The sequence below is a fragment of the Dasypus novemcinctus genome, chromosome 24 (assembly GCF_030445035.2).
Source record: "Dasypus novemcinctus isolate mDasNov1 chromosome 24, mDasNov1.1.hap2, whole genome shotgun sequence".
In the NCBI taxonomy this organism is placed as follows: Eukaryota; Metazoa; Chordata; class Mammalia; order Cingulata; family Dasypodidae; genus Dasypus; species Dasypus novemcinctus.
Genome location: NC_080696.1, coordinates 39,727,884 through 39,752,903, shown reverse-complemented (window position 1 = coordinate 39,752,903; position 25,020 = coordinate 39,727,884). Strand labels below are relative to the sequence as shown.

General features: G+C 50.8%; 1 protein-coding gene and 1 non-coding gene across 3 annotated transcripts; one reads left to right on the top strand and one right to left on the bottom strand.

Annotated features, from left to right (window-relative positions):
• Positions 1-220: 220 nt before the first annotated feature.
• LOC111766213 (U6 spliceosomal RNA) lies at positions 221-323 on the top strand. The gene has a single exon (XR_002798314.2). It is a non-coding gene; the product is annotated as a U6 spliceosomal RNA (small nuclear RNA).
• Positions 324-16,586: 16,263 nt separating this feature from the next.
• MYL9 (myosin light chain 9) lies at positions 16,587-23,357 on the bottom strand. Of its 2 annotated transcripts, none has more exons than XM_004467068.2 (4): positions 23,263-23,357; positions 20,189-20,414; positions 18,295-18,456; positions 16,587-17,308 (listed from the first exon to the last, which is right to left on the bottom strand). In XM_004467068.2, exons 2-4 carry the CDS (start codon positions 20,370-20,372, stop codon positions 17,136-17,138), a joined length of 519 nt encoding a protein of 172 aa, XP_004467125.1. In that variant the 5' UTR covers positions 20,373-20,414; positions 23,263-23,357; the 3' UTR covers positions 16,587-17,135. The 2 variants fall into 2 exon arrangements, with proteins under 2 accessions (XP_004467125.1, XP_004467126.1); XM_004467069.5 differs by having other exon boundaries at positions 20,189-20,398; positions 23,263-23,334.
• Positions 23,358-25,020: the final 1,663 nt, after the last annotated feature.

Here is a 25,020-nt window from a genome sequence, read left to right as displayed (position 1 = left end):
CCAGTCTGTCATATAAATGCATCATATAATTTGTAGCTTTTTGGATCTGTTTCTTCCACTTAGCATAATGCGTTTGAGATTCCTCCATGTGACTGATCCATGTTGTACGTATATCAGTAGTATAGCTGGTTCCCTTTTATTGATGAGTAGTACTATTCCATTAGATGAATGTACAACAGTTTGTTTATCAATTTTTCTATTTGAAGGATATTTGGATTGTTTCCATTTTTTGGTGATTTTTAAAAAGTCATCATATACAGAGAAGATTAGCATGGCCCCTGCGCAAGGATGACACGCAAATTCGTGAAGCGTTCCATATTTTTTATTTCAATAATTTATTTATCTTGAAAATGTTTAAATAAAAGGAAAAACCCCCCAAAAAATAAAAAATTAAAAAAAAAAATAAAAAGTCATCATAAATATCCATGTACAGGTTTTTGCATGAACAGAAGTTTTCATATCATTTGGGTAAATACCTAGGAGTAAGATTACTGGGTCTTATGACAAGTTTATATTTATATATATCTTATATATATATATTTGTATTTATCTCTTATATTTACAAGAGACTGCCAAAATGGTTTTCAAAGTGACCATACCATTTTGCATTTCCACGAGCAATGGGTGAGCGTTCTAGTTGCTCCATATTCTTATCAGCGCTTGGTATTTGTATTAGTCAGCCAAAGAGGAGCTGTTGCAAAGTACCAGAAAACGATTGGCTTTTATAAAGGATATTTATTTGGGGTAAAAACTTACAGTCCCAAGGCCATGGAAAGTCCAACTCAAGGTATATAAGAGGTACTTTCTCTCCAAAGTCAGCAGCCACGTGTTGAAGCAAGATGGCGGGCGATCTTTGCCTGTCTCTCAGGGCTTCCTATGTCAGTCTCTGGCATAGGACTCGTTTCTTTCCAGGCCTTCTCAGCTGCTCAGCTGCCCTGTTCTCTTCTGCTGCAAATTATCAGGCAAATGGCTCATCTCTCCCTGGGGTGCCAGGATCAAAGATGACAGAGCTCTTTCTCTTCCCGTGTGTCTTCTTGAGCATGTGTCCATTTATATAGGCTGACAAGGGGGTGGGGTCTCAGCCCAAGTCATGCCCTCCTGACGTGGTCGAGTCAAAAGCTCTAAATTAATTTTATCAGGTAAAAGTAAAACCTTTGAATTTAATACAATCAAAGGGTATCGTACCCAGAGGAATAGATTAAACATAATCTTTCTTTTTGAGATTCATAAACAATCTCAAACTGCCATAATACTGTCATTTTCTTTTTTCTTTTTCTACTTCTTTTTTTTTAAAGTTTTAAAAAAATTTCTCTCCCCTTCCCCTTCCCCATCCCCGCCCCCCCCCCCCGTTGTCTGCTTTCTGTGTTCATTTGCTGTGTGTTCTTCTGTGTCCACAATGCACCATAATCTATGTATCGTTTTGTTGCATCATCTTGCTGCATCATCTCTCCGTGTGTGCGGCACCACTCCTGGGCAGGCTGCACTTTCTTTCACGCTGGGCGGCTCTCCTTATGGGGCGCACTCCTTGCCCATGGCGCTCCCCTAGGTGGGGGACACCGCTGTATGGCATAGCACTCCTTGCACACATCAGCATTGCACATGGGCCAGCTCATCACACAGGTCAGGAGGCCCTGGGTTTGAACCTTGGACCTCCCGTGTGGCAGGTGGAGGCCCTATCCGTTGGGTCAAATCTGCTTACCATCTTTTTCTACTTCTTCTCTGTTTTTCCATTCTAAGTGTGTCATGTCCTTTTCTTTTTTTTTTTCTTTTTTCAGGAGGTACTGGGGATTTATTCATTTTTTTAAAGATTTATTTATTTATTTCTCTCCCCTTCTCCCCCCCCCCCCAGTTGTGTGCTTTCTGGGTCCATTCACTGTGTGCTCTTCTGTGTCCACTTGTATTCTTGTCAGTGGCACCTGGAATCTGTGTCTCATTTTTTGTTGCGTCATCTTGCTGTGTCAGCTCTCTGTGTGTGTGGTGCCATTCCTGGGCAGGCTGCAATTTTTCCATGCGGGGCAGCTCTCCATGCAGGGCGTACTCCTTGTGTGTGGGGCTCCTCTACGTGGGGGACACCCCTGCGTGGCACGACACTCCTTGCACGCATCAGCACTGCACATGGGTCTGCTCATCACACGGGTCAGGAGGCCCTGGGTTTGAACCCTGGACCTCCCACGTTGTAGGCAGATGCTCTATCAGTTGAGCCAAATCCGCTTCCCTGTTATATATTTGTATGAGTCATGTGTTTATTAAATGTAGTAAACTTTTCAAATTAAAATGTTAATTTCAGAATAGTTTTAGATTTACAGAAAATCATGAACATAGAGTTCCCACATTCAGTTTCCCTTTCATTAACATCTTACACTGGTATCATATTTGTATCACAATCAATGAGCCAATATGATACATTATTATCAACTGAAGTCCATAGTTTATTATTTCCTTAGTTTTACTAAGTTCTTTCTTTGTTCCCATTTATTTTATTTTATTTTTTAAAGATTTATTTATTTATTTCTCTCCCCTTCCCCCCCCACCCCGGTTGTCTGTTCTCTGTGTCTGTTTGCTGCTTCTTCTTTGTCTGCTTCTCTTATCATCAGTGGCATGGGAATCTGTGTTTCTTTTGGTTGCGTCATCTTGTTGCGTCAGCTCTCAGTGTGTGCAGCACCATTCCTGGGCAGGCTGCACTTTCTTTCGCGCTGGGCGGCTCTCCTTACGGGGCACACTCCTTGCGTGTGGGGCTCCCCTATGCGGGGGACACCACTGCATGGCAGGGCACTCCTTGCGCGCATCAGCACTGCGCATGGGCCAGCTCCACACGCGTCAAGGAGGCCCGGGGTTTGAACCGCGGACCTCCCATGTGGTAGACGGATGCCCTAACCACTGGGCTAAGTCTGCCACCTCTGTTCCCATTTATCACACTACCTTTAGTTGTCATTTCACTTTAGTTTCCTCGTGGCAGTGTCTCAGACTTTTCTTGGTTTTGATAACCCAATTTGGAGAAAGATTGGCCAGGTATTTTGTAAAATGCCCCAAAGCCATGTTTTTTTTAACTTCTTGAAAATTATGCCAGGACAGATTTGGAGGACATCTGACTGTGATGCTCCACTGGGCTCACTTGCCAGAGCCAGCAAAACGGTGTGGCCTGAGAAGTGGATCCCATGGGCTGTGGAAGTGCCTACTTTTCTGGTCCCTGGAGTGAATCCCAAGCACCAATAAAATTTTACTCTCACTGCTCTGTTTCTCTCCCTGCCCCATCCATCTATTTTCTCTTCTTTCTTTTTCTTTTGTTAGCTTGTTCCTTTGTTTCCCGACTCTGTTTTGGCTTCGGTTCTTGGCTCAGCCATTCCCCGCTGCGGGCGGCAGCGGCTGGTGAGCGGCTGGCACTCGAGGTACAAGGTCTGTCTGTTGGTCTCTATCAGGGTGATCAGGTCTGCTCTCTGTCCAGCGTGGGATGACAGAGAATCTGGTTTGTTAGTCTTTGTTATTATTATTATTATTGGTTTGTTTATTTGTGAGCTCAGATCAATTAAGAAAATACAGAAAGGGGAACAAGTGAGTTTTTGTGCTTCTTGGTTCACACTGACACATGGCTGTGCTTGTAGAACTGAAGCTGCCAGTTCTCCGGGTGTCTGTATGCGTCTGAAGTATTTTCCTACCTTGTATTATATTAATAAGTTAAATTATAACTTATCATAATTTTAAGGAGGTCTGTTTTGATTGGTTCATAGGGACTGATAAAGCTTACATAAATATAAAGAAACCCAAAATTTTCTAGAAAATAAAGAAATGGCAGTTCTAACACAATGATTTTTAGTATATTTAAGATTTGTGCAACCATCACCAGATATAATTTTAGAATGTTTCTATCACCCCAAAAGGAAACCTTAAACCCAGCAGTCATTCTCTATCCTCCACCTTCCTCCCCCACTGCCCTGGTCTAGACAAACACTAATCTACTTTATTTTCTATAGATGTGCCTATTTTGGACATTTCATATCAATAGAATCATATAATATGGGGTCTTTTTTTTTTTAAAGATTTTTTAAAAAAATTTCTCTCCCCTTCCCCCCACCCTGGTTGTCTGTTCTCTCTGCCTATTTGCTGCGTCTTCTTTGTCCACTTCTGTTGTTGGCAGTGGCACAGGAATCTGTGTTTCTTTTTGTTGCATCATCTTGTTGTGTCAGCTCTCCATGTGTGTGGCGCCATTCCTGGACAGGCTGCACTTTCTTTCGCGCTGGGCGGCTCTCCTTACAGGGCGCACTCCTTGTGCGTGGGGTTCCCCTATGTGGGGGACACCCCTGCGTGGCAGGGCACTCCTTGCGCGCATCAGCACTGCGCATGGGCCAGCTCCACACGGGTCAAGGAGGCCTGGGGTTTGAACCGTGGACCTCCCATGTGGTAGACACATGCCCTAACCACTGGGCCAAGTCCGCCGCCATATGTGGTCTTTTTTGACTGACTTCTTTCACTCTGCATAATGTTTTTGAGGTTCATCCATGTTGTAGCATGAATCAGTACCTCATTCCTTTCTATTGCCAAATAATATTCCATTTCATGGATATACCACATTTTGTTTCTCTGTTCATCAGTTAGTGGACATCTGGGTTGTTTCCACTTTTTTTTTTAAACAACAAAAATGAGTTTATTTACAAAAATTTACAGTAATTACAAATAGCATAAATTGAGACAATTTTTCCTGTTCCAGAAACCTAAGCCAACAGCCTTCACTGGGAAAGGTTTCTGTTATCCTGAACTATGCAAAATATTCAGTGAGCCACTGCTTTTATAAAATGCTTTTCTAAATTCCAAGAGGCCTATGAGTAGTACACATGGACTGTTTCTCTTAAATCTTATTTCCAGAACGACCATGTACAAGCCCCACACAACAGGAATAGAACAGGGGAAGACAGCACTGAACAACTGAATAATTCCTGTTTACCAAAAGTCAGTTTTGATTACTCCCTACATAGTCAGTGGACTAGAACTGGAGTCACAACTTTGGGCTTTAAAAAGAAAGCCCGCTGTGACTTTTAATTGATTGCACACTACTGCTACAGCCAATATTTACATCCTGGCTATTCTTATGGGTTTGCAGTTTACATTTCCCTGCTATTGTTTAAGGAACAGAATTCTACAATATTCAGTTCTGTGTGCTTTCTGTCTTTCATGCCTGCTTAATCAGAGTCACTACTTCTGCTGGAGGAGTCTGTTGACATCACCTCTACATCATCTTCATTTTCTTTATTATGCCAGAAGTTTCCAACAAAAAGTCATTACTGCAATTTGGCGGGAACGTATTCATTGGCACCAGGAATCTGTGTCTCTTTTTGTTGCATCATCTTGCTGTGTCAGCTGTGTGTGTGCGGCGCCACTCCTGGGCAGGCTGCGCTTCTTTCATGCGGGGCGGCTCTCCTTGCAGGGTGCACTCCTTGTGCATGGGGCTCCCCTATGCGGGGGACACCCCTGCATGGCACTACTTGCGCGCATCAGTACTGCATGTGGGTCAGCTCACCACACGGGCCAGGAGGCCCTGGGTTTGAACCCTGGACCTCCCATATGGTAGGCGGATGCTCCAACAGTTGAGCCACATCCGCTTCCCTACTTTTTGATTATTATAAATAATGCTGCTAGGAGCATTCATGTAGAAGTTTTTTATGAGGAAGTGTGTTTTCATTTTCTTGGGTATATGCCCAGGAGTGAAATTGCTGAGTCATATGATAACTCTGTTGAACCTTTAGAGCGACTGCCAAACTTTTTTTCCAAATTGTCTGTACCATTTTACATTCGTATAAACAATATACAAGGGTTCCATTTACTCTACATGCTCACTGACACTTGTCAACCAAAATTGATTCAAGGCATCCAGTGACTGTGAAGTGGTATCTTGTGATTTTGATTTGCAATTTGCATTTCCCTATTGGCTAATGATGTTTATCATCTTTGCATGTTTTTTGTCCATTTACATATCTTCTTTGGAAAAATGTCTATTTATATCCTTTGCCCATTTTTAAATTGGAGTAGTTACCTTATTATTGAGCTGTTGAAAAAAGTTCTTTATATACAAGTCTCCTATCCAGATAGATGATTTGCAGATATTTTTATTGTGGGTTGTCTTTTTAATTTTCTTGATGATGTCCTATGTAGCACAAACTATTTTTCTTTACAGTTTTTTTTAATGTTACATTAAAAAAATATAAGAGGGGAAACGGACTTTGGCCCAGTGGTTAGGGCGTCCGTCTACCACATGGGAGGTCCACGGTTCAAACCCCGGGCCTCCTTGACCCGTGTGGAGCTGGCCATGTGCAGCGCTGATGCGCGCAAGGAGTGCTGTGCCACGCAAGGGTGTCCCCCGCGTGGGGGAGCCCCACACACAAGGAGTGCGCCCGTGAGGAAAGCCGCCCAGCGTGAAAAGAAAGTGCAGCCTGCCCAGGAATGGCGCCGCCCACACTTCCCGTGCCGCTGACGGCTTCAGAAGCGGACAAAGAAACAAGACGCAGCAAATAGACACCAAGAACAGACAACCAGGGGAGGGGGGAAGTTAAATAAATAAATAAATCTTTAAAAAAAAAAAAATATATATATATAAGAGGACCCCATATACCCCAAACTACTTTTATATTAATAATTATTATTGTTATTTTATTATTATGGCAACATATACAACATAAAATTTCCCATTTTAACTACTTTTTAAAAACTTTTAAAAATTAGAGAAGTTGTAGGTTTATAGAAAAATCTATAATAGAGAGTTCCCATATTACCTCCCCTTCATTTTTTTTTAAAGATTTATTTTTGTTTATTTCTTTCCCTTTCCCCTCCCCCCTCCCTTTGGCTGCTCTGTGTGTCCATCCACTGTGTGTTCGTCTGTGTCCACTTGCATTCTTGTCAGTGGCACTGGGAATCTATCTCTTTTTGTTGCATCATCTTGCTGCGTCAGCTCTCCGTGTGTGTGGCCCCACTCCTGGGCAGGCTGCACATTTTTTACACAGGGCGGCTCTCCTTATGGGGCGCACTCCTTGTGTGTGGGCTCCCCTAGGTGGGGGACACCCCCGTGTGGCATGGCACTCCTTGCATGCATCAGCACTGCGCGTGGGCCAGCTCATCACATGGGTCAGGAGGCCCTGGGTTTGAACCCTGGAATTCCCATGCGGTAGGTGGATGCTCTATCAGTTGAGCCAAATCTGCTTCCTCCCCCTCATTATTAACACTTGCATTACTGTGTTACATTTGTTACAACTGGTAAAAGAATATTACTATAATTGCACTATTTGCTATAGTCCATGATTTACATTAGGGTTCACTGTATTGTACAGTCCTATAATTAAAAAAAAATTTATCCTAGTGATATATATAAAACCTAAAAATTCCCCTTTTAACCACATTCAAATATATAATTCAGTGCAGTTAATTAGGTTCACAATGTTATGCTATATCATCACCACCATCCATAACCAATGCTTTTCAATCACTCCAAATAGAAAGTCTGTCCATGTTAAGTATTAACTCCCCATTCTCTCTCCCTCCTGCCCCTGGTAACCTGTATTCTGTCTTCTGTCTCTATGAATTTGTATATTCTAGTTATTTCATATAAGCAAAATCATACAATATTCTTTTGTGTCTGGCTTATGTCACTCAAAATGATGTTTTCAAGGTTCATGCAAGAAGTACCATGTATCAGAGCTTCATTTCCTTTTTAAGACTGAGTAGGGAAGCAGATATGGCTCAACTGATAGAGCATCCGCCCATGATGTAGGAGGTCCAGGGTTTGGTACTCAGGGCCTCCTGGCCCATGTGGTGAGCTGGCCCATGCGCAGTGCTGTCGTGTGCAAGGAGTGCCGTGCCACACAGGCATTCCCCCTGTGTAGGCGTGCCCCGCATGCAAGGAGTGCACCCTGCAAGGAGAGCCGCCCCGGCCAAAAACAGCGCAGCCTGCCAAGGAGTGGCGCCGGACACACAGAGAGTGATGTAGCAAGATGACGCAACAGGGAAACGGACTTTGGCCCAGTGGTTAGGGCGTCCGTCTGCCACATGGGAGGTCCGCGGTTCAAGCCCCGGGCCTCCTTGACCCGTGTGGAGCTGGCCCACACGCAGTGCTGATGCGCGCAAGGAGTGCCGTGCCACGCAAGGGTGTCCCCGCGTAGGGGAGCCCCACGCGCAAGGAGTGCGCCCGTGAGGAAAGCCGCCCAGCGTGAAAAGAAAGAGCAGCCTGCCCAGGAATGGCGCTGCCCACACTTCCCGTGCCGTTGAGTGCCGTTGACGACAACAGAAGCGGACAAAGAAACAAGACGCAGCAAATAGACACCAAGAACAGACAACCAGGGGAGGGGGGGAATTTAAATAAATAAATCTTAAAAAAAAAAAAAAAAAGATGACACAACAAAAAAAGACAGTTTCCTGGTGCCACCTGACAAGAATGCAAGTAGACACAGAAGAACACACAGCGAATGGACACAGAGAGCAGACAATGGTGGTGGGGGGGAAGGGGAGACTGAGTAAATATTTCATCATGTGTATATACCACATTTTGTTTGTCCATTCATCTGTTGATGGACATTTGGGTTGTTCCACCTTTTGATTATTGTGAATAATGCTGCTATGAACATTGGTGTACAAATATTTGTTGGAGACCCTGCTTTGAATTCTCTTGGATATATACCTAGTAATGGGATTGCTGAGTCATGTAGGAATTCTGTCTTTAACTTTCTGAGGAAGCACCGAACTGTTTTCTACAGTGGCTGCACCATTTTACATCCCACCAACATTATAGGAGTGTTCTTACTCAATTGCATCCTTGTCAACTTATTTTCTGTTTTTTAATAATAGCCATCATTGTGTTTTTTATTTGAATTTCCCTAATAGCTAAAGATATTGCACATCCTTTCATGTGCTGATTGGCCAGTTGTATGTCTTCTTTGGGGAAATGTCTATTCAAGCCTTTTGGCCATACACCCCCAAAATGGCTCCCTCATCCTTTTGCCCATTGTATGCTTGCTGTGTCTGCTTGTTGTGTCTGCTCATTGTCTGCTCATCTTCTTTAGGAGGCACGGGGAACTGAACCTGGGACCTCCTATGTGGGAGGCAGGGACCCAGCTGCTTGAGCCACATCCAGTCCCCTTTCGCCATTTTTAAATTGGGTTGTTCGAAGTATATATAATTAATTTTTATACAGTCTAAATTACCAATTACCTCTTTCATTGCTTATGTTTTTTATATAATAATTCAAGTAAATTCTTATAATTCATATAATAAGTATAAATTCTTGGTCAAATGAAACCGGTTTGATATTTTTCGTTTAAAAATATCTTATGTCTTTCCCATGAATTTTTTTTAAAGATTTATTTTTTTAATTTTGTTTCTCTCCTCTCCCCTTCCCCCCGCCCCAGTTGTCTGTTTTCTGTGTCCATTTTGCTGCGTGTTCTTCTTTTGTCCGCTTCTGTTGTTGTCAGTAGCATGGGAATCTGTGTCTCTTTTTTTTGTTGCATTATCTTGATATGTCAGCTCTCCGTGTGTGCAGTGCCATTCTTGGGCAGGCTGAATTTTCTTTTGCGCTGGGCAGCTCTCCTTATGGGGCACACTCCTTGCATGTGGGGCTCCCCTACGCGGGGGACACCCCTGCGTGGCAGGGCACTCTTTGTGCGCATCAGCACTGCGCGTGGGTCAGCTCCATACGGGTCAAGGAGGCCCGGGGTTTGAACCGTGGACCTCCCATGTGGTAGACGGATGCCCTAACCACTGGGCCAAGTCCGCTTCCCTCCCATGAATTTTTAAATTGTGAAGTATAATACAAGTATACCAAAAAAAATCAGTTTTTGTTTTCCAAAATTGTTTTCCAAAGTAGAGCTTAATTCATCTGCACTTCTTAAATATACCATTTTACTGATCAAACTGACATAACTTCCACATACTATTTAGGGAAAAAACATAAAATTGCGTTCAACTAAGTTGAATTATGATTCTGATAAACATTTTAATATCAACATTGATTATGTTTTGTGGCATGTCAGTGTAAACAAAATTTCCAAGATCCTTAGTTAACTTTAAGACCTTGGGTTAAATTTAAATCAAGTTAATGAAAATTGAATGGGTAAACTTTGGGTATTTGGATAATTTCTAAGTAAATAAAACTATACTTGGCAATTAATATATTGGTTTTGTATTTTACTTAGAAATTATACAAAACCAATATATTAATTGCCAAGTATAGTTTTAATATCTATATATACCTTTGTTTATTTTTTTATCTTATATATTTGGGCCATATTAACAAATGTGTTAAATTTTGCACTTTAGGAAGGTATGAAATTGGTTCCATTAGCTGCATATTGTATTGGCTGTGCTTTGGTGATCAGTTAAGATACTTAAGTATGACAGTTCTCTATTACCTACTTTGCAGTTCTCTCTGGGAAACGAAAGTTACAATTGAAAAAAATTTAAATAAAAAAAGTTATAATTGATATGGGTAATAGGGACTATGCTAGAAGCAATAGCAGCAAAGAAATATAACTACATATGTAATGTATTGGAATGTATGACTTTTTTTGGGGAGAAGAAAGAGGAAGGTTTGTCCAGAGTAAAGTATTTGGTTTTTCCAGAGTGTGAAAGAGAATAGTGAAACCCACTTTGAATGACTGTAGAAAGCTGTAAAAGTTTTGAAGAAAATAAACTTTTTTTGCCTTGGATTGTAATGCCTATGGAAAAAAGCAATGAAATATATTAAAATTTTGGCAAAGTTTGTTCAGTTTTGATGAATTTATTTATAAGAAAAAAGAGTTTGTGAATGCTGCCAAATGTCATATTAATGCAAGATTAGATTTTGGTGTCTTTTCTGTTAAAAAGACAAATTGGCCTTGGAGTATTCAGTCTTGTTTATTATCATGGCATTCTCATATACCTTGATATTTCAAAAGACAAGTCTCCCCTGTTTGTCCTTTTTAGACATCAACATGGTAATTTGTGAACCTTTATTCTTCCATGTATACATTTAAGATGATACTTGAGTTTTTAAAAAGAAAATTTGCAGGAGTTTAAATTGGAATTATAGTGAATTTATAGTTTAATTAGGTAGGACCTATAACTTTTACAATGTTAAGTTGCCCTATCCATGAAAGTGGTATATGTCTCCAGTTAGTCAAGTTTTCATTATGTCTTTTAGTATAGTTTCCTGTAAGTGTTTTTCTTTTGCTATCATTCTGGAAAGATGGTTTAGTTGGGAAAAATTCTAGGTTTGTGGTTATTTTCTTTCAGTACTTTAAAAAAAAAAACCACTGTCGGGAAGCTGCTGGATCTTGTATGTGTAGATGATGTCACTTGCAGCTTGAGCGGTGATGTGCAGATATTGGAGAAAATGGCCGAGGACAAACTAAGGGGGCAGAAATCCAGGAATGCATTTCATATAGCCAGCCAAAAAAAACTTCAAGACTAAAAACAAAGCAAATAGTTACCACAAATCTTAAGATAAACATTGTGAATGATGAAAAAGTTAACAGAATAAATAAAACCTTTGTAGATACATGAAAGGATCTTGCATCTTTCTCAAAAAGCCTTTTCCTTGAACCTCTGCAGAAACAGCTAATTCCTCAGCGCATGATGAAAACAAACCAGTTAATGCTGACGAGACTACAAGGTTAATGGCTCAGTTGTAATACAATGTAATACAATACAGTGTGATGCATCAAATCCCCCCCAAAAGACCAATAGATTAAATGTTTTATACAAAAAAAAAAAAGCCACTTTCTTCTAGCTTCCATTGTTACTGTTGAGAAGTCTGCTTTTATCCTAGTAGTTCCTCTCTAGAAGCTCTTTCCTTTTTCTTTGGCTCCTTCTAAGATTCTTTATCTTTGGAGTTCTGCAGTTTTACTGTGATGTGTCCAGGTGTGGGTTTCTTTTTATTTTTCCCATTTTCAGATATATTGTGCTTCTTGGATGTGGGGACTTTGTTTTTCTTCAGTTCTGGGCAGCCATTGTGACTTAAAGTACTGTGTTTTCTCTATTCTTCTGAGACCTTGATTAGATGTATATAATGCCGTCTTATTCTATGTTGCATTTTAATTTCAGCAATTATATTTTTCTTTATTCCTCTAGATTCTTGGCTATGTTGCATAAAAGAATTTAGGAACACGCCAGTTTAGTTAGGCCAGTAAAAAGAATTTGTTGGGAAATGGGGGAAAAGAATAGAGCTTGCTGAGAAATGGGAGAGAAGGATGGAAATAGACACTGAGATTTAGTGCAGGTTGCTCTAGGCAGAGAGAGCGAGCTCTGCCTTGTGTGGTTACCTTTTAAACTATTAGTTATTCCTCTCTTTGCTGATGCAAAGGGGCGAGGCCCCAGCTGTTATTGGTTACCCCATCAATGGTGGGGTCCAATGGCGAGGCCTGTTTGGAATAAGCAGGGCCTCCCCTAGGCCAAAGAAAGAGTCCCAATTGGGACCTCAAGGTCATGGTCAAGGTCTCGGCAGGGTCCGGCAGCCATGTTGCCTGTCTGCCATGTTGTCTGCCGGCCAGCTGCCTCCCCCCTCCCCCCTTTCACTATTACCAACCTGCCTCAATTCTTTATCTCACACTGCCAAGATCTGCAGTCCTTCAGAGTCTGTGGTTTGTTGTTTTTGTTGCTTCTCATTCATAATGGCCTGCTTTTTTGTTTTTATTTCTTAATTGTTAAGCACACTGTTTTATCTTAATGTGTAGGAATCTGGTGCAAATATTGGGAAGGTTTTTCTAGAAGACTTCCTAGCAGCCATGGAATGCCACCGGCCTGGGACTCCTTCAGCTTTCTCCTGAGGGTCTATACTTGGTGCTGGGGTCCCAGGTTCAGCACCTGCACCTCACCACTGACCGAAAGCCTCTTACTCGGATAAGCAGTATTGCTGTGAGTATTCATCCTCAGGGCCAGCCAGTTGCCCTCATCAACCTCGTATTCAATGGCTTTTTTGAGGGCGGGATTCCTTGGAGACATTCCTTACCTCCTACAAGATCAGTAATGCCTTGATAGTTGGACCTTATGCAGAATATTCTTGCTCTGCAATGGAAAGGTTCCCCCCATTATGCCAGAAGCTACAGAACTGCTTTTTGGTTTCTGTAAGTTGATCTTGTGTTTGACAACCATGCCAAACTCTTACTAGTTCTGATACTTTATTGACTCTATTGGATTTTCTATATAGAATACAGAATTATTTAATCTACAAATAATATTTTATCTTTTCCTTGCCCTTTTTTAAAAACAAACAAACAAAAAAACCCCAAACACCTTATTTCTTTTTTACATCTGTGTTGGCCGGGTCTTCCCGACTTTGTTATAGGATCACTGATAGTAGATAGCCTTGCCTTAGTATTGATCTTAAAGGGAATATGTCTAAATTGTTTCCCTTTGAATAGATGTTTGCTGTGGGTTTTATTGATTGATTGATTGACTGATTGAAGTATATCATTCATACATGATTGCTGTAGGTTTTAGCATATGACCTTTATCAAATTAAGGAAGTTTCCTGCTACTCCTAGTTTTCTGAGACTTTTTTAAAAAATCATAAATAACTATTGCATGCAAACTCAACTTCATTTCTAGGTACTAAAAACAACTTGGTCATCATCAGTTCTTTTTTTAGTACACTCTTAGATTTGCTTTGCTGATATTTTGTATAGGGTTTTTACATATGTATTCATGAGTGAAAGGGACCTGTTATTTTCCTTTCTGATAATGTTTTTTGTCCGCTTTTGGTATTATAGTTATGTCAATTCAATCTTTGTAAAATTGGGATGATCCAGTCCTTGAAAATTTGGGGGAGTGTGCCTATAAAACTGTCCGGGCCCAGTGCCTTCTTCTTGGGAAGATTTTAACCACTCCTTGAAAATTTCTTCCATACTAAGAACAATCAAGCTTTCGTTTTCTTTTTTCCTATTGTTAATATTTTTATTATTCCTTTTATTTCTTTTGAGCCCCTTTTAGTAAGTTAGTTCTTTCTAGGAATTTGTTCATTTTGTTTTCAAAAGTGTTGACCTAGTTGTAAATAATGTGAATAAATTCTGAGTTCCTACACAGTTCATCAGTTCTTCTTTGCCTCAGTTGTCTTTTCTCCACCCTCCCACAGCTCTTTTTCAAGTGAGGGCTCTGACCTCTGTCCCAAGGCTAAAAGGCACATTTGAGACAGTCTGATCCACCCCAGGGTGCAGCTTTGGGCGAATGGCTCTCCTGTTTTCTCCTTACACAGGGCTTTCTCCAGCCACTGAGGTTGCACAACCTGGGTGGCCCCAGGATTCAGTTCTTTAGCTGCTGGGTCTCGGGAGGAAGCCAGGCTCCGGCTTGTTCCTTATCCTATTAAGACCAGAGGCCCTTTAGCTGAGCCTCTGCCCGAGGGAACCTGACCAGACTTAAATCTCACTTCACACCTTCCTTGGAAGCCCTCCCTGGTTCCTGGCCCAGGCCCCACCTCAGGGCCTCCCTGCTCCCCTCCCTGTGCTGACCTGTCCACTCAACTACCCAGGACACTGGAGTGTAGCCTCTGGTTTCTCAGTTGTCTCCCCATGACGGGTTGTGCTCCTTTAGGATCGGACCTGTGATTTGTCCATTTTGAGAGCCCTAATGCTTATGATGAGCCTGGCACACAGTAGGTGCTCTGGGTAAGCCAAAATAAGAATAAAAATGTAAATGCAACATTATCACCTGTGTTGCCAGAGGTCAAACAACTTCCAGACAGAACTATGATTGCTCCTGGCAGCTTAACTATTAAAATCCCAGGCATTTAGAGTTTTTGTTGTTGTTGTTTGTGGTACTGAACCCGGACCTCGTATTGGGAATCTGGTGCCCAACCACTGAACCACATCTGCTGCCCTATCCCAGGCATTTAAATATAAAAGAAAATAAAAATTTAAATATAAAAATTGAAACTAGAATAATACTAGGAGAGAACAGAATATTGTTACAATGGCAGTGATAATGAACACTTAAAAACATGTTTGTTAGGCACTTAAAATTATTGTTTCTATTTTTTCTGAGTCCCTTTTCATATTATTTGTCCATTTTTTTTTACAAACCTGTCAATTTTTTAAAAGGAAGCAGCTCTTTATAGATTTCTGCCATTAATTCTTTGTTAAATATGCTGCAAATATTTTCTCCCCGTCTTACTTGTCTTTTACCTTAGCTTACGGTGTCTTTAGCCCTATAGGCGTGTGTGGTTTTTATGCAATTAAATCTATCAATCTTCTCCTTTGTAGCTTCTGGGTTTTGTGCCAGACTTTGAAAGTTCTGGGAGATGCTTCCCGTTACCTCTAAATGTTGCCTACAATAAATAAAACCACATCAGTAGCTTTGTCTTCTTTTTTTTTTTCTTGGGAAACTGCTTAAGATCTTAATAAATTGAAACATGAAATGAAACGGAGCATGAAATGAAAACCTCTCCCCTCTGGCTCCTGAGGATGCCGGGACGTTCCTGCCCCAGGCCTCTGCTCAGCCCGCTCCCGCCCGAGCGCCACCCTTCGTGCCTCTTGCTCTGCCTCTGCGGGCTCCCCTTGGCCTGCTGCCCCCGCGTTGCCCTGCCTGTCCTCAGCCCTGACAAGTGTCAGCTCTGGAACCAGCGAGGCTGAGCGTGGAGGGGGTGGGTCCCTGGCAGGACCCGCCAACTCGGCTGGAGTTGGTGGCCACCGCGGGAGGCCTGACCGCCTCTGGAGGCCTTCTGGGGCCGCCGTGGCTCTGCAGGGGACTGTGGGAGTCCAGCAGGGCTGGGAGGGGCCCGGCCCCCCGCCCCGGGGCTCGCTGCTGTGACAGGAAGGCCGGGCGCAGCCTCGCCCTGAGGAGCTGGCGGCCGCAGCCTGGCGGGGACGAAGTCTGGGGCAGTACCTGGGCTGTTTGGGGATCGCTGGTCTGGGGCAGGGCTGTTTGGAGCCAAGGGAGGGGCCCATGCTCTGCCCAGGGCCTGGCAGGACCCGCGGGCCGCCTGCGCCCAGCATCGCACCCTCCCTCCGGCCTGGGGTCTGCCGTGGGCCACGGCTGCCGCCGCGGGGGGGACCTTCAGGGCAGGCAGCAGGACCAAGACGGGACCAGACCTCCGGGTGACCTCAGGCAGCCTCTGCCCACCCCTCCCACCCCCGGCTTTGTATCCACCCCCCTCCTGTGCCAGGCACTGCTGTCAGGGTCCCTGTCCCTCAAGAGCCGAGGGCGCAGCTCTGAGTGGCCCCCCCGCCCCCCCGCGGCTCTGGGGGCTGGATGGCTTGGAGGGCCTCTCTGGGGCCACCCTCAGGGAACCCACCCTACCTCCACCCGCCTCCACCCGAGCTGCTGCAGGGTTGCCCCCAACACCCCCCAGGACCACCTGCCTTCCAGAGACCCCGGGGTCCAGGCCTGAGGGCTGTGCAGCCTTGACCCCTGCCCCCAAGAGGCCCAGGCCCGCCCGCTGGGGTTTGCTGGGGTGGCCCCCGTGGGCCCTCCCCACTCTGCCCCGTCCCCTCCCCGCTGGCGGGCTGCTCTCGGCTGAGCGCGGCGCTCACTTCCCAAGGGGCTCCCGGCCCCTCCCCCCGGGGCCAGATGGTCAGGGCAGCCCGGGGTGGGGGATGTTGGGGTCTAGGCGCGCCCATCCACCCCAGTGCAGACACACAGACCCGAAGCCGTGCTCAGCCTTCTATTGGAGAGTCTGCCTCCCCTGGTACAAACGCCCCCTCGGCGCCCCTTCCCGGGCACCCTCCATGGGCACCCTCCCCGGGCACCCTCCCCGGGCGTGGCTGTGCCTGGGGCTGGGCAGGCTGATCTGCAGGGGAGGGGCTGGGGGCTGTCCTCTGAGAGGGGCCTTGGTGAGGCGCGTGTGTCTGTGGCAGTGGCTGGGAAAGGGCCTCCACGCCCTGCGCGGGGAAGCCCCGAGGTGCTGGTGGACGCTGGCTCGCGGGTTCCCTTCCCCCGGGGGGCCTTCTCCTGGGGTCTCCCGGTCCCGCGCACCGGCCCTTCTCCCTGGAAGATGGTCCTTCCTCGGAGGGGCTGACGCCACCCCAGGCCTGTGGGAAGCCCTGCCTGGTGCGCCCCGCCTCCGGGCCTGGGGCCTCCACCGGAGCTCTCGCGAGGGTCCCGGGAGGGGTGGGCTTGCAGTGGGGGCAGGTGAGAGGTACGTGGCGGGGGGGGGGGGGGGGGTGCCTGGGACGGGGCCTGGGCGGAGGCGCTGGGGCCTAGTCGTCCTTGTCCTTGGCGCCGTGCTTGAGGATGCGGGTGAACTCCACGTAGTTGAAGTTGCCCTTCTTGTCGATGGGCGCCTCGCGGTACATCTCGTCCACCTCCTCGTCTGTGAACCGGTCGCCCATGGTGGTGAGCAGCTCCCGCAGGTGGTCCTCGTGGATGAAACCTGCGGCGGGCCGGGCCACGTGAGGGCGGGGGCCACGTGAGGGCGGTGGCTGGGCCACGTGAGGGCGGGGGCCACGTGAGGGCAGGGGCTGGGCCACGTGAGGGCGGTGGCTGGGCCATGTGAGGGCGGGGCCAGGCCATGTGAGGGCGGGGCCAGGCCACGTGAGGGTGGGGGCCGGGCCACATGAGGGCAGGGGCCACGTGAGGGCAGTGGCTGGGCCACGTGAGGGCGGGGCCAGGCCATGTGAGGGCGGGGCCAGGCCACGTGAGGGTGGGGGCCGGGCCACGTGAGGGCGGGGGCCACGTGAGGGCGGGGGCCGGGCCTGGCCACACAACCCCCCTCAGCCCACCGGCCCTTGCAGACCCGATGGCAGATGAGGGTCAGGAAAGGACACACGCCTGGGCTCTGGTCAGTTCCAGGAAGGAGGACACGGGCCCCCAGGGCTCCAGAGGGAAGGGTTCTGCCGTGGGGCTGTCCACCGCCCCAGGTTGCAGGCGGACCCCTTCCTTCCCAGCTCTGTGACCGTGGCCAAGCTGCTTGCCCTCTCTGTGCCTATTTGAGCTGTAAAATGGGAATGAAAATATGCCAGCCTGGCGGAGGGCTGTGAAGTTAAAAATCATGCCTTGGTCTGGGGTCGGCCTGTGGCCGAGAAACGTTGGTGCTGAACCCACCGCTGCCCCCATCGCTCTGGCTGGGTCCTGGGAAAATGGGCTGCGGGACAGACAGCCCTCTGGAAGACCCCAGGAGGGGGCTGCTTTTTGTCCCGTGCTGGCCAGAAGGGCAGGGGACGGCTGGATTCCTCGAGAGGTCTAAGGCAGAGAGCGGGGGCCGACGCTGCAAGGAAGGGGGAGGTGGGGAGGGGGGCAGTTGGGGTCTGGCATTGCGGGGAGGTCGAGGAGGCCGAGGAGGCAGCAGGGCCGGGGCGGGGGGTTTCTGAGCCGGCCTCTGGGGGCCGGGGGCGCGGAGGGCGCGCGGGGGCCGCCGACCTGAGGCCTCCTCGTCGAAGCAGGCGAAGGCGTTGCGGATCACGTCCTCGGGGTCGGTGCCGTTCAGCTTCTCCCCGAACATGGTGAGGAACATGGTGAAGTTGATGGGCCCCGGCGCCTCGCTCATCATGCCCTCCAGGTACTCGTCCGTGGGGTTCTTCCCTGTGGCGCGGGGCGCGCGCGCCTGTCACCGGCCGTCCCCTCCAGACCCCCAGCTCTGACAGGAGTGACCGGCCGCAGCACCCACCGCAAGCCCGGTGCTCCCCGCGCCTCACTGCCTTTCCACCACCACCCTGGGTGCTCAGCAGTCTTACCCCCCGAGGCACAGAGAGGTGAGGTGACTTGCCCAAGGCCACACAGGGAGCCAGGCCCGGAGCCAGCATTCGAACCCAGGCAGCCTGGCCTCAAATTCCAGGCACGGTTTCAAAAGCAGTTAAACCAGTGAGCTTCGGTGTCACGCGAGCCTGGGTTGAATCCCAGCTCTGTGCTTCCATGTCCCCTACCTCTTGTGAGAAGTGTGAAGATGAAGACAAGGGTTGAAAAGCCCTCCTCGCAGTGACCGGCACAGCCCTGCGGACTCTGAAATCAACTTCTGGTTCCGGTCCCAGCTCTGCCATTTGATAGCTGCGTGACTTTGGGCAAATCACCTAACCTCTCTGAGCCTTAGTTTCTTCATTCATAAAATCACCACATATAACCCGGAGGACTGTTTTGAGATTTAATAAAATGGCTGCAGAGCTTATTATTATTTTATTATTTCCTGCTCTCAATTCTTTTTCTTTTATCCTGAGAATGACATTCTTAACCAGAAGGCCATGACACACTTGTGGTCCCAGCAGTCTGAGTTGTGAACACAGGTGCATGTGCTTTAGGGTGGCCGACCAGGCCTGTCAGCCTCTCAGGGGTTTCAGGCCCTGGGTGCAGGGTGCCCCTGTCCCCCGGAACCCCACAGCTCCCTGCTGTGTCTGCCTGTGGCGGCCAGGGAGCCGATCCCGGGAGGAGCTGTGCGCCAGGGCCTCGGGCTGAGGATGGAGGGCCGCTCTGCTCCCCCAGCTCCCCCCTCCCTGCCCTGCGCCCCTCCCGTCAGTGGGGCTGGAGCGCCCCTCCCAGCAGGTGACCTGCCCAGGAAAGGGACCTTCCAGCGGGTCTGGCCTGAGGCTGGGAGAGGGTCAGCACCCAGGGTGGGGCCCCCTCAGGGCTGCCCAGCCCTCCCACCATTACAGGAAGGGGAGTGTGCACCGAGCAGTGAGGGGCAGGGCCCCGGGCCCAGGGCTGGGCCGTCCCACGGCCGTCTCCCCTGCGGCCGGACACTCCCCCTGCCCGGGCCCAGGTGGACTGTCTGCAGGGGCCTGAGGGAGGGACGCGGGCGCGGGCGGGGGTGTGGCGCCCAGTGGCCTGGCCTCGGGGCCTCGGTTTGTCCTCAGCTCTCAGATGCTGACTCCTGGGAATGTCACTGTGGCCAGAGAGGCTGGGACAGGTGACGTCAGAGTGAGGCTGAGTGGAGGGGAGGCAGGTGCTCGGTTTCCCCTCCAGCCTCCGTTTCCCTTCTGTACCATGGAGGGTTGGACCAGGTCTGTGCAGGTCAAACTTTCTTTGAGCTGCCGGCTCCTTTCTTTAAATAAAAAGTTACTGGGCAGCCAGATCCACAAACCTGCCTGGGGCAGTCCTGCTCTGGAGACAGCCCATGGGGTTCAAATCTGGTGCTATCAGACCACTGAATGGCTCTGTGCCTCAGTTTCCCTATCTGTTAAACGGAGGAAGTAATTGCACCTACTCTCTAAGGTGGGTAGGTGTCTCCCCTACACAGGAAATGCTCCCTCAGTGACGAGCACCCCACGGCCTGCTCCGGTGGTAACCCTGCCTGGGCCCCGACGCCCCCGCCTGCCCTGCTCACCCATCGAGGCCAGCATGTCGTGCAGGTCCTCCTTGTCGATGAAGCCGTCGCGGTTCTGGTCGATCATGTTGAAGGCCTCCTTAAACTCCTGGATCTGGGACTGGTCAAACATGGCGAAGACATTGGAAGTGGCCCGCTGCGGCCGCTTCTTGGTGGTCTTGGCCTTGGCCCGCTTGCTGGACATCTTGGCTTCGGGTGGGGAGAGCTTCTCTGCAGAAAGAAAGGGCTGGGAGGGAGGGCGTGGGTATAACTCTGGGCCAGGGAACCTTCCGGCCTTCCCCAGACCGGCTGCCAGCCCCTGGGTCCAGCGCTCAAAGCCTCCCCTGGCCTCGGGGCTCCTGCCTCCAAGTCACAAAAGCAGACAGGCACGGGCGGGCTCGTGATGGCCTTGGACAGCTTCCTCTATCCCGGCATGCCGGGGTTTCCTCACCTGGGAATGGGGCCGTGCGTGGCGGCCGGCAGAGCACCCGGCCATGGAGGACTGAATGCACTGAGGATTGGGCCCCGCGTCACCGTCCCCATGCCCATGTCCCCTAAGCCCCGTCGGCAAGCACAGTGTCCAGCGCTCTTTGTAGGGGATGCCAGAGGCACAGCGGGGCGGTGCGGGAGGGAGAGGCTCCCTGGGCCCTGCGTTCCTGACATTCCTCCTCCGCTCCCTCCACCCCTCCATCCTTCTGTGCTCCCTCCTGGGAGGTTCTGGTCCCTGCCCCCCCCCCCTCAGCTGCCCACACCAGGGTGGGGGGCAGAGCCTGGCCAGCTCCTGGGGAAGTGACAGGTCTGATCCTTAGCTCTCACTCCCCAGGGCTAATAGGGGTGCAAGGCTCCCCATGCTGAGAACCACCCCCCCCTCACCAGTTCAGACCTGACCTCCGAGCCTCCAGCCTCTCCGGGCCCGTGCAGACCTTGCCCCGAGCCTGTTCCTGTGCCGCCCTCCAAGGTTCCCGGCGCCCCCGGAGCAGGCTTGAGCCGCTCAGCTTGGCATTCGAGGCCTGTGGGAACCCCTCCTGCCCCCTACTCTGGCCTCGGCACCGCTCTCTCTGCATCTTTCGTCATCTGATTCCACCATGCGGGGCCTCTCGTTCTTCCCCAGAAACCCCCAGGCTCTTTCCTTGATCTCCGCCCCCCACCCCCCAGAATACTCTTCCTTCTGCAGTGCAGTTCTGGAGACACCCCCTCCGGAAGTTGCCCCCCTCCCACTTTGACAGGAAACATTTCCCCTCTCTCTCCCCATTTCCGCCTATCCAAGCCCGCAGCGGGGTCCCTAGACGCCTGCTGAGTGAAGGACTGAGGGCAGCCTGGCCAGGTGACTACCTCTGCTGCACAGACGGGAAACTGAGGCCCAGCCCAGGACTCTCTCCCTGAACGCGTGTCATGGCCTGGGGGACTGTGCGCCTGAGGACCGAAGGCCTGGCCAAGGCCCCGGGCAGCAGCCAAGGCCCCAGGGCTGCTGCCCGGGGCCTCTGGGAAGCCTTCTCCGCTTGCGCTGCCCCTGCTTTTTCACCCTAAATTGTGTGCCCCTCGAACTGTGTCCAGGCCTTTATTCCAGGACCCTGCTGAAGCCATTCTGGGGTTAGCCTTGCCAGTCTTGAACCCGGAGTGGAAGCCTGGCTGGCCCTCGGCCTCTCTGGGGCCACGGCTGCCTCTGGTCCTGACACAGGCCACCAGGGCCCCCTGGACCACACACAGCCCTCGGCCATTCTCACGTCACAGGTCAGGGTGGGGGGGGGGCCCTCTCACCCCACGATCTGGGTGGGGGTGGCACAGTGCTCACGGGGCTGCCCTGGCGAGGGGCCGAGGGCCGGGAGTGCCATGGTCTCCAGAAGCTGGCCCCCTCCTCTCCCGCGGCCCAATCCCTCGCTGAGCCCTTGGCGTTCCTGGGAGGCACGAGGAAGCCAAGGCCACGAACTCGCCCCTGCTGTCGGATCCCAGCTGGGCCCCCCTGCCACCACCCTTGCCCCCTTCTGAGGAACCATGACATGGCTGAAAGCACTGTACTTTAGAGTTTGCACAGGGTTGCCATGTCCATCCCGGCAATCTTGGGGTGCAGAGGGTGGGACTGCCCCCCCGCTGTGCAGGTAGAAGCACTGGGGTGAAGAAGGGAAGTGGCCTGCCCAGTGAGAGAGGCTGCAACTGGCAGCCAGGGTGGGGCTGGGGTTGGTGGCTGGGTGGTCTACTTGGCCCCTGGTGGTCTGAACAAAGGAGGAAACATCAATCCTAAGATGCTCACGTGAGGCTACGGGCCTGGGGACTCTGTGGCCACAGCAGTGTCTAGGCTTGGTGGAAGCCCTTAGCCGCCCTCCCCCCCGTCCCCCTCCTGCCAGCTCCAAGTCCCCAGGCTCCAGGGCTCCGGGATTTGACCTGGCTGTCATCAGAGGCCATCTCCCCCCAACTGGCGCCTGAAATTACACCCTGGGAGCATGGACCTGGGCTGCAGCCAGCCAAGACCCGTGCCCCCCACCACCTCGTAGTTGCCAGATGCCTCACTTGAAAACTCAGCCCACCTGCGGCTGAAAGTTACCTTTTTCGGAGCACCCAGAGCAGCTGGGGGGCAGGCAAGCAGCAGGGACTGGGGCTCCCTGCCGGCTCCCTGCCCAGTCCTGCAGGTCACCCACAGCCCTCGACAAAGACAGGGACAAGTGGACAGATCGCCCAGAGGGGAAGCCCCCAGCTCCTGCCGGTGGGGTGATGTTCCCGGGTCTCCATCCCGCTCACCTGGCCCACTGGACGGGAGCTGGGGAAGGGGTCACGGATGCCCTGGAAGGGGGTCTGACGGAGCCCAGTAGGGCTGTTTCCTCATCTGGGGCACGCACATGGGTCCCTTGGGTCAGGAAGTGCTGGATCACGTCGTCCCTCCCCCAGCACCCTGGACTTGGGGTCTCCAGCTCCACCTCAAAAGGGCAGAGCCCGGACAATCTCCTTCCCCAAGAGCCCGGACGGAACAAGCTCGCGGCCCCAGCCCCGCAACCCGCGCCCGGAGGACCGGCCGATGCCCCCGTCGTGTTCCAGGGTCCAGTCCCGGGCACTCAGACCCCTCCTCTCGGCAACTTCGCCCCGGCCCGCGGGTGGGCTCCCACCTGGTGCGGAGCAGGCGCTCGGTGCGTGCAGCTGCGCGGCCCGTCGGCTCCCGGCTGCTGCGCGAGGGCTGCGGCCGGGGGCGGGGCCTGGCGGCCGGGGGCGGGGCCTGGCGGCCGGGGCGGGGCCTGGCGGCCGGGGGCGGGGCCTGGCGGCCGGGCCTTACAAGGCAGAAGAATGCGCGCGCGGCGGGGCGGGGCCGCGGCGGCCGGCTCGGCCTAATTTGGCCTCGACCCACGGGCTGCGGGGCGGGGGCGCTCTGGGGCGAGTTCCCGCCGGGGCTGCCCACCGCCCCGAGCAGCCCGAGGGCCTTCCCGGTCGCGGGAAGGGGCAGCCGACGGGGGCGAGGAGGCCGTGTGGGCGGGGGGCCTGTCGGGGGGCGCCCCTTCTCTCCCGCGGGGCAGGCCGAGCGTCCAGGGGCCTCCAGTTCTCAGACCCTCCCTCCCTCCATCCTCCCCCGCAGGCCCGGCTGCCGACCCCCCTCCCTCCCCGTCCCGCGGGAGAGCTTCCTCCCAGTCGGGCCGCACTCTGGCCAAGTATGGCCTTTTGCAGTCAGAGAAGGCTTGTCAGAGAGGACCAGCCATCTGCAGGGCCACGGGCCACCAGTCCGGTTCCTGGGGGGGTTGTGTGGGGGGGGCAGGTAGGAGCAGGCTGCGCGGCCTGCTCTGTCCAGGCCACTCTTTTCTCTAGCTGCCCTCAGTTTCATCACCTGTAAAATAGGCAGGTGGTGGTGAGGATTCAGTGAGTGGCCAGAAAGAGCTGGGCAGCCCCCGGGGGGCCGAGAGGGCATCCTCTGTGGCAGCCTTTGCTACCCGTCTCTCCTTGGCCCAGGCAGCAGGACTGACACACCTGCACCACCCAGGGCAGGCAGGCATCCCGCCCACTTTAGCCCCCCAGGGAACACCTCACCTGTCAGCCCCAGCCCAGCTTGTTCTCTCAGCCCCCTTGCCATCCAACACTGAAGTTCCCAGGGGAACTTTCCAAAACCCAATTATTTATACTGCAAGTATTAGCTGAGCACCTCCCACCTGCCAGGCACTGTGCTGGGTGCTGGGGAAGAAAGAGCTGTGAACTCAAGTCCTCGCTTCTGAAGCATTTGTTTTGTGGAGGGCAACAATTAATAGGTGGTTACCTGACTTGGCTGGGTAGTAAGTGCTTTACAGCAGGCAGAAAGTAAGGGGGTGGCGTGGGGGGATGCTGTTTTATAGAGGGGGTCAGAGAAGGCCTCCTGAGGAAGGAGCTGGGCCAGCGAGCCACGCCTGGGAGGCTGGGGGCAGAGGCAGTGCAGAGTCCACTCAGGGGCTCCTTGTAGGCTGCTGCACAGCGTCTGAGCGCAGGGGCAGACGCCATCTGGCTTGTTTTCACGGCATCCCTCTGCGTGCCCAGGTGAAAGCAGACTGAAGGGGGAGGAGGGCAGAAGCAGGAAGATCTGTGAGGAGCTATTTGGCCAGAGGTGGCGTCCGCTTGGAATAGGCTGCCAGCAGTGGAGGTGGTGAGAAGATGGATTCTGGAAATATTTTGAAGGTGCAGCCAATAGGATTTGCTGATGGAGGAGAATGGGGTGTGAAAGAAAGCGGAGACAGACTCCAAGATGACTCCAAGGGTTTGAGTCTGAGTTACTGGAAAGATGGAACTTTCATTTTCTAAGATGGGGGAGGAGTGGGAGGAGCAGGGTTTCGGGAGTTCTGTTTGGGCTTTTTTTTTTTCCACTTTTTTATGGCAAAAAATATATAGCATAAAATTAGCCATTTTAACCATTA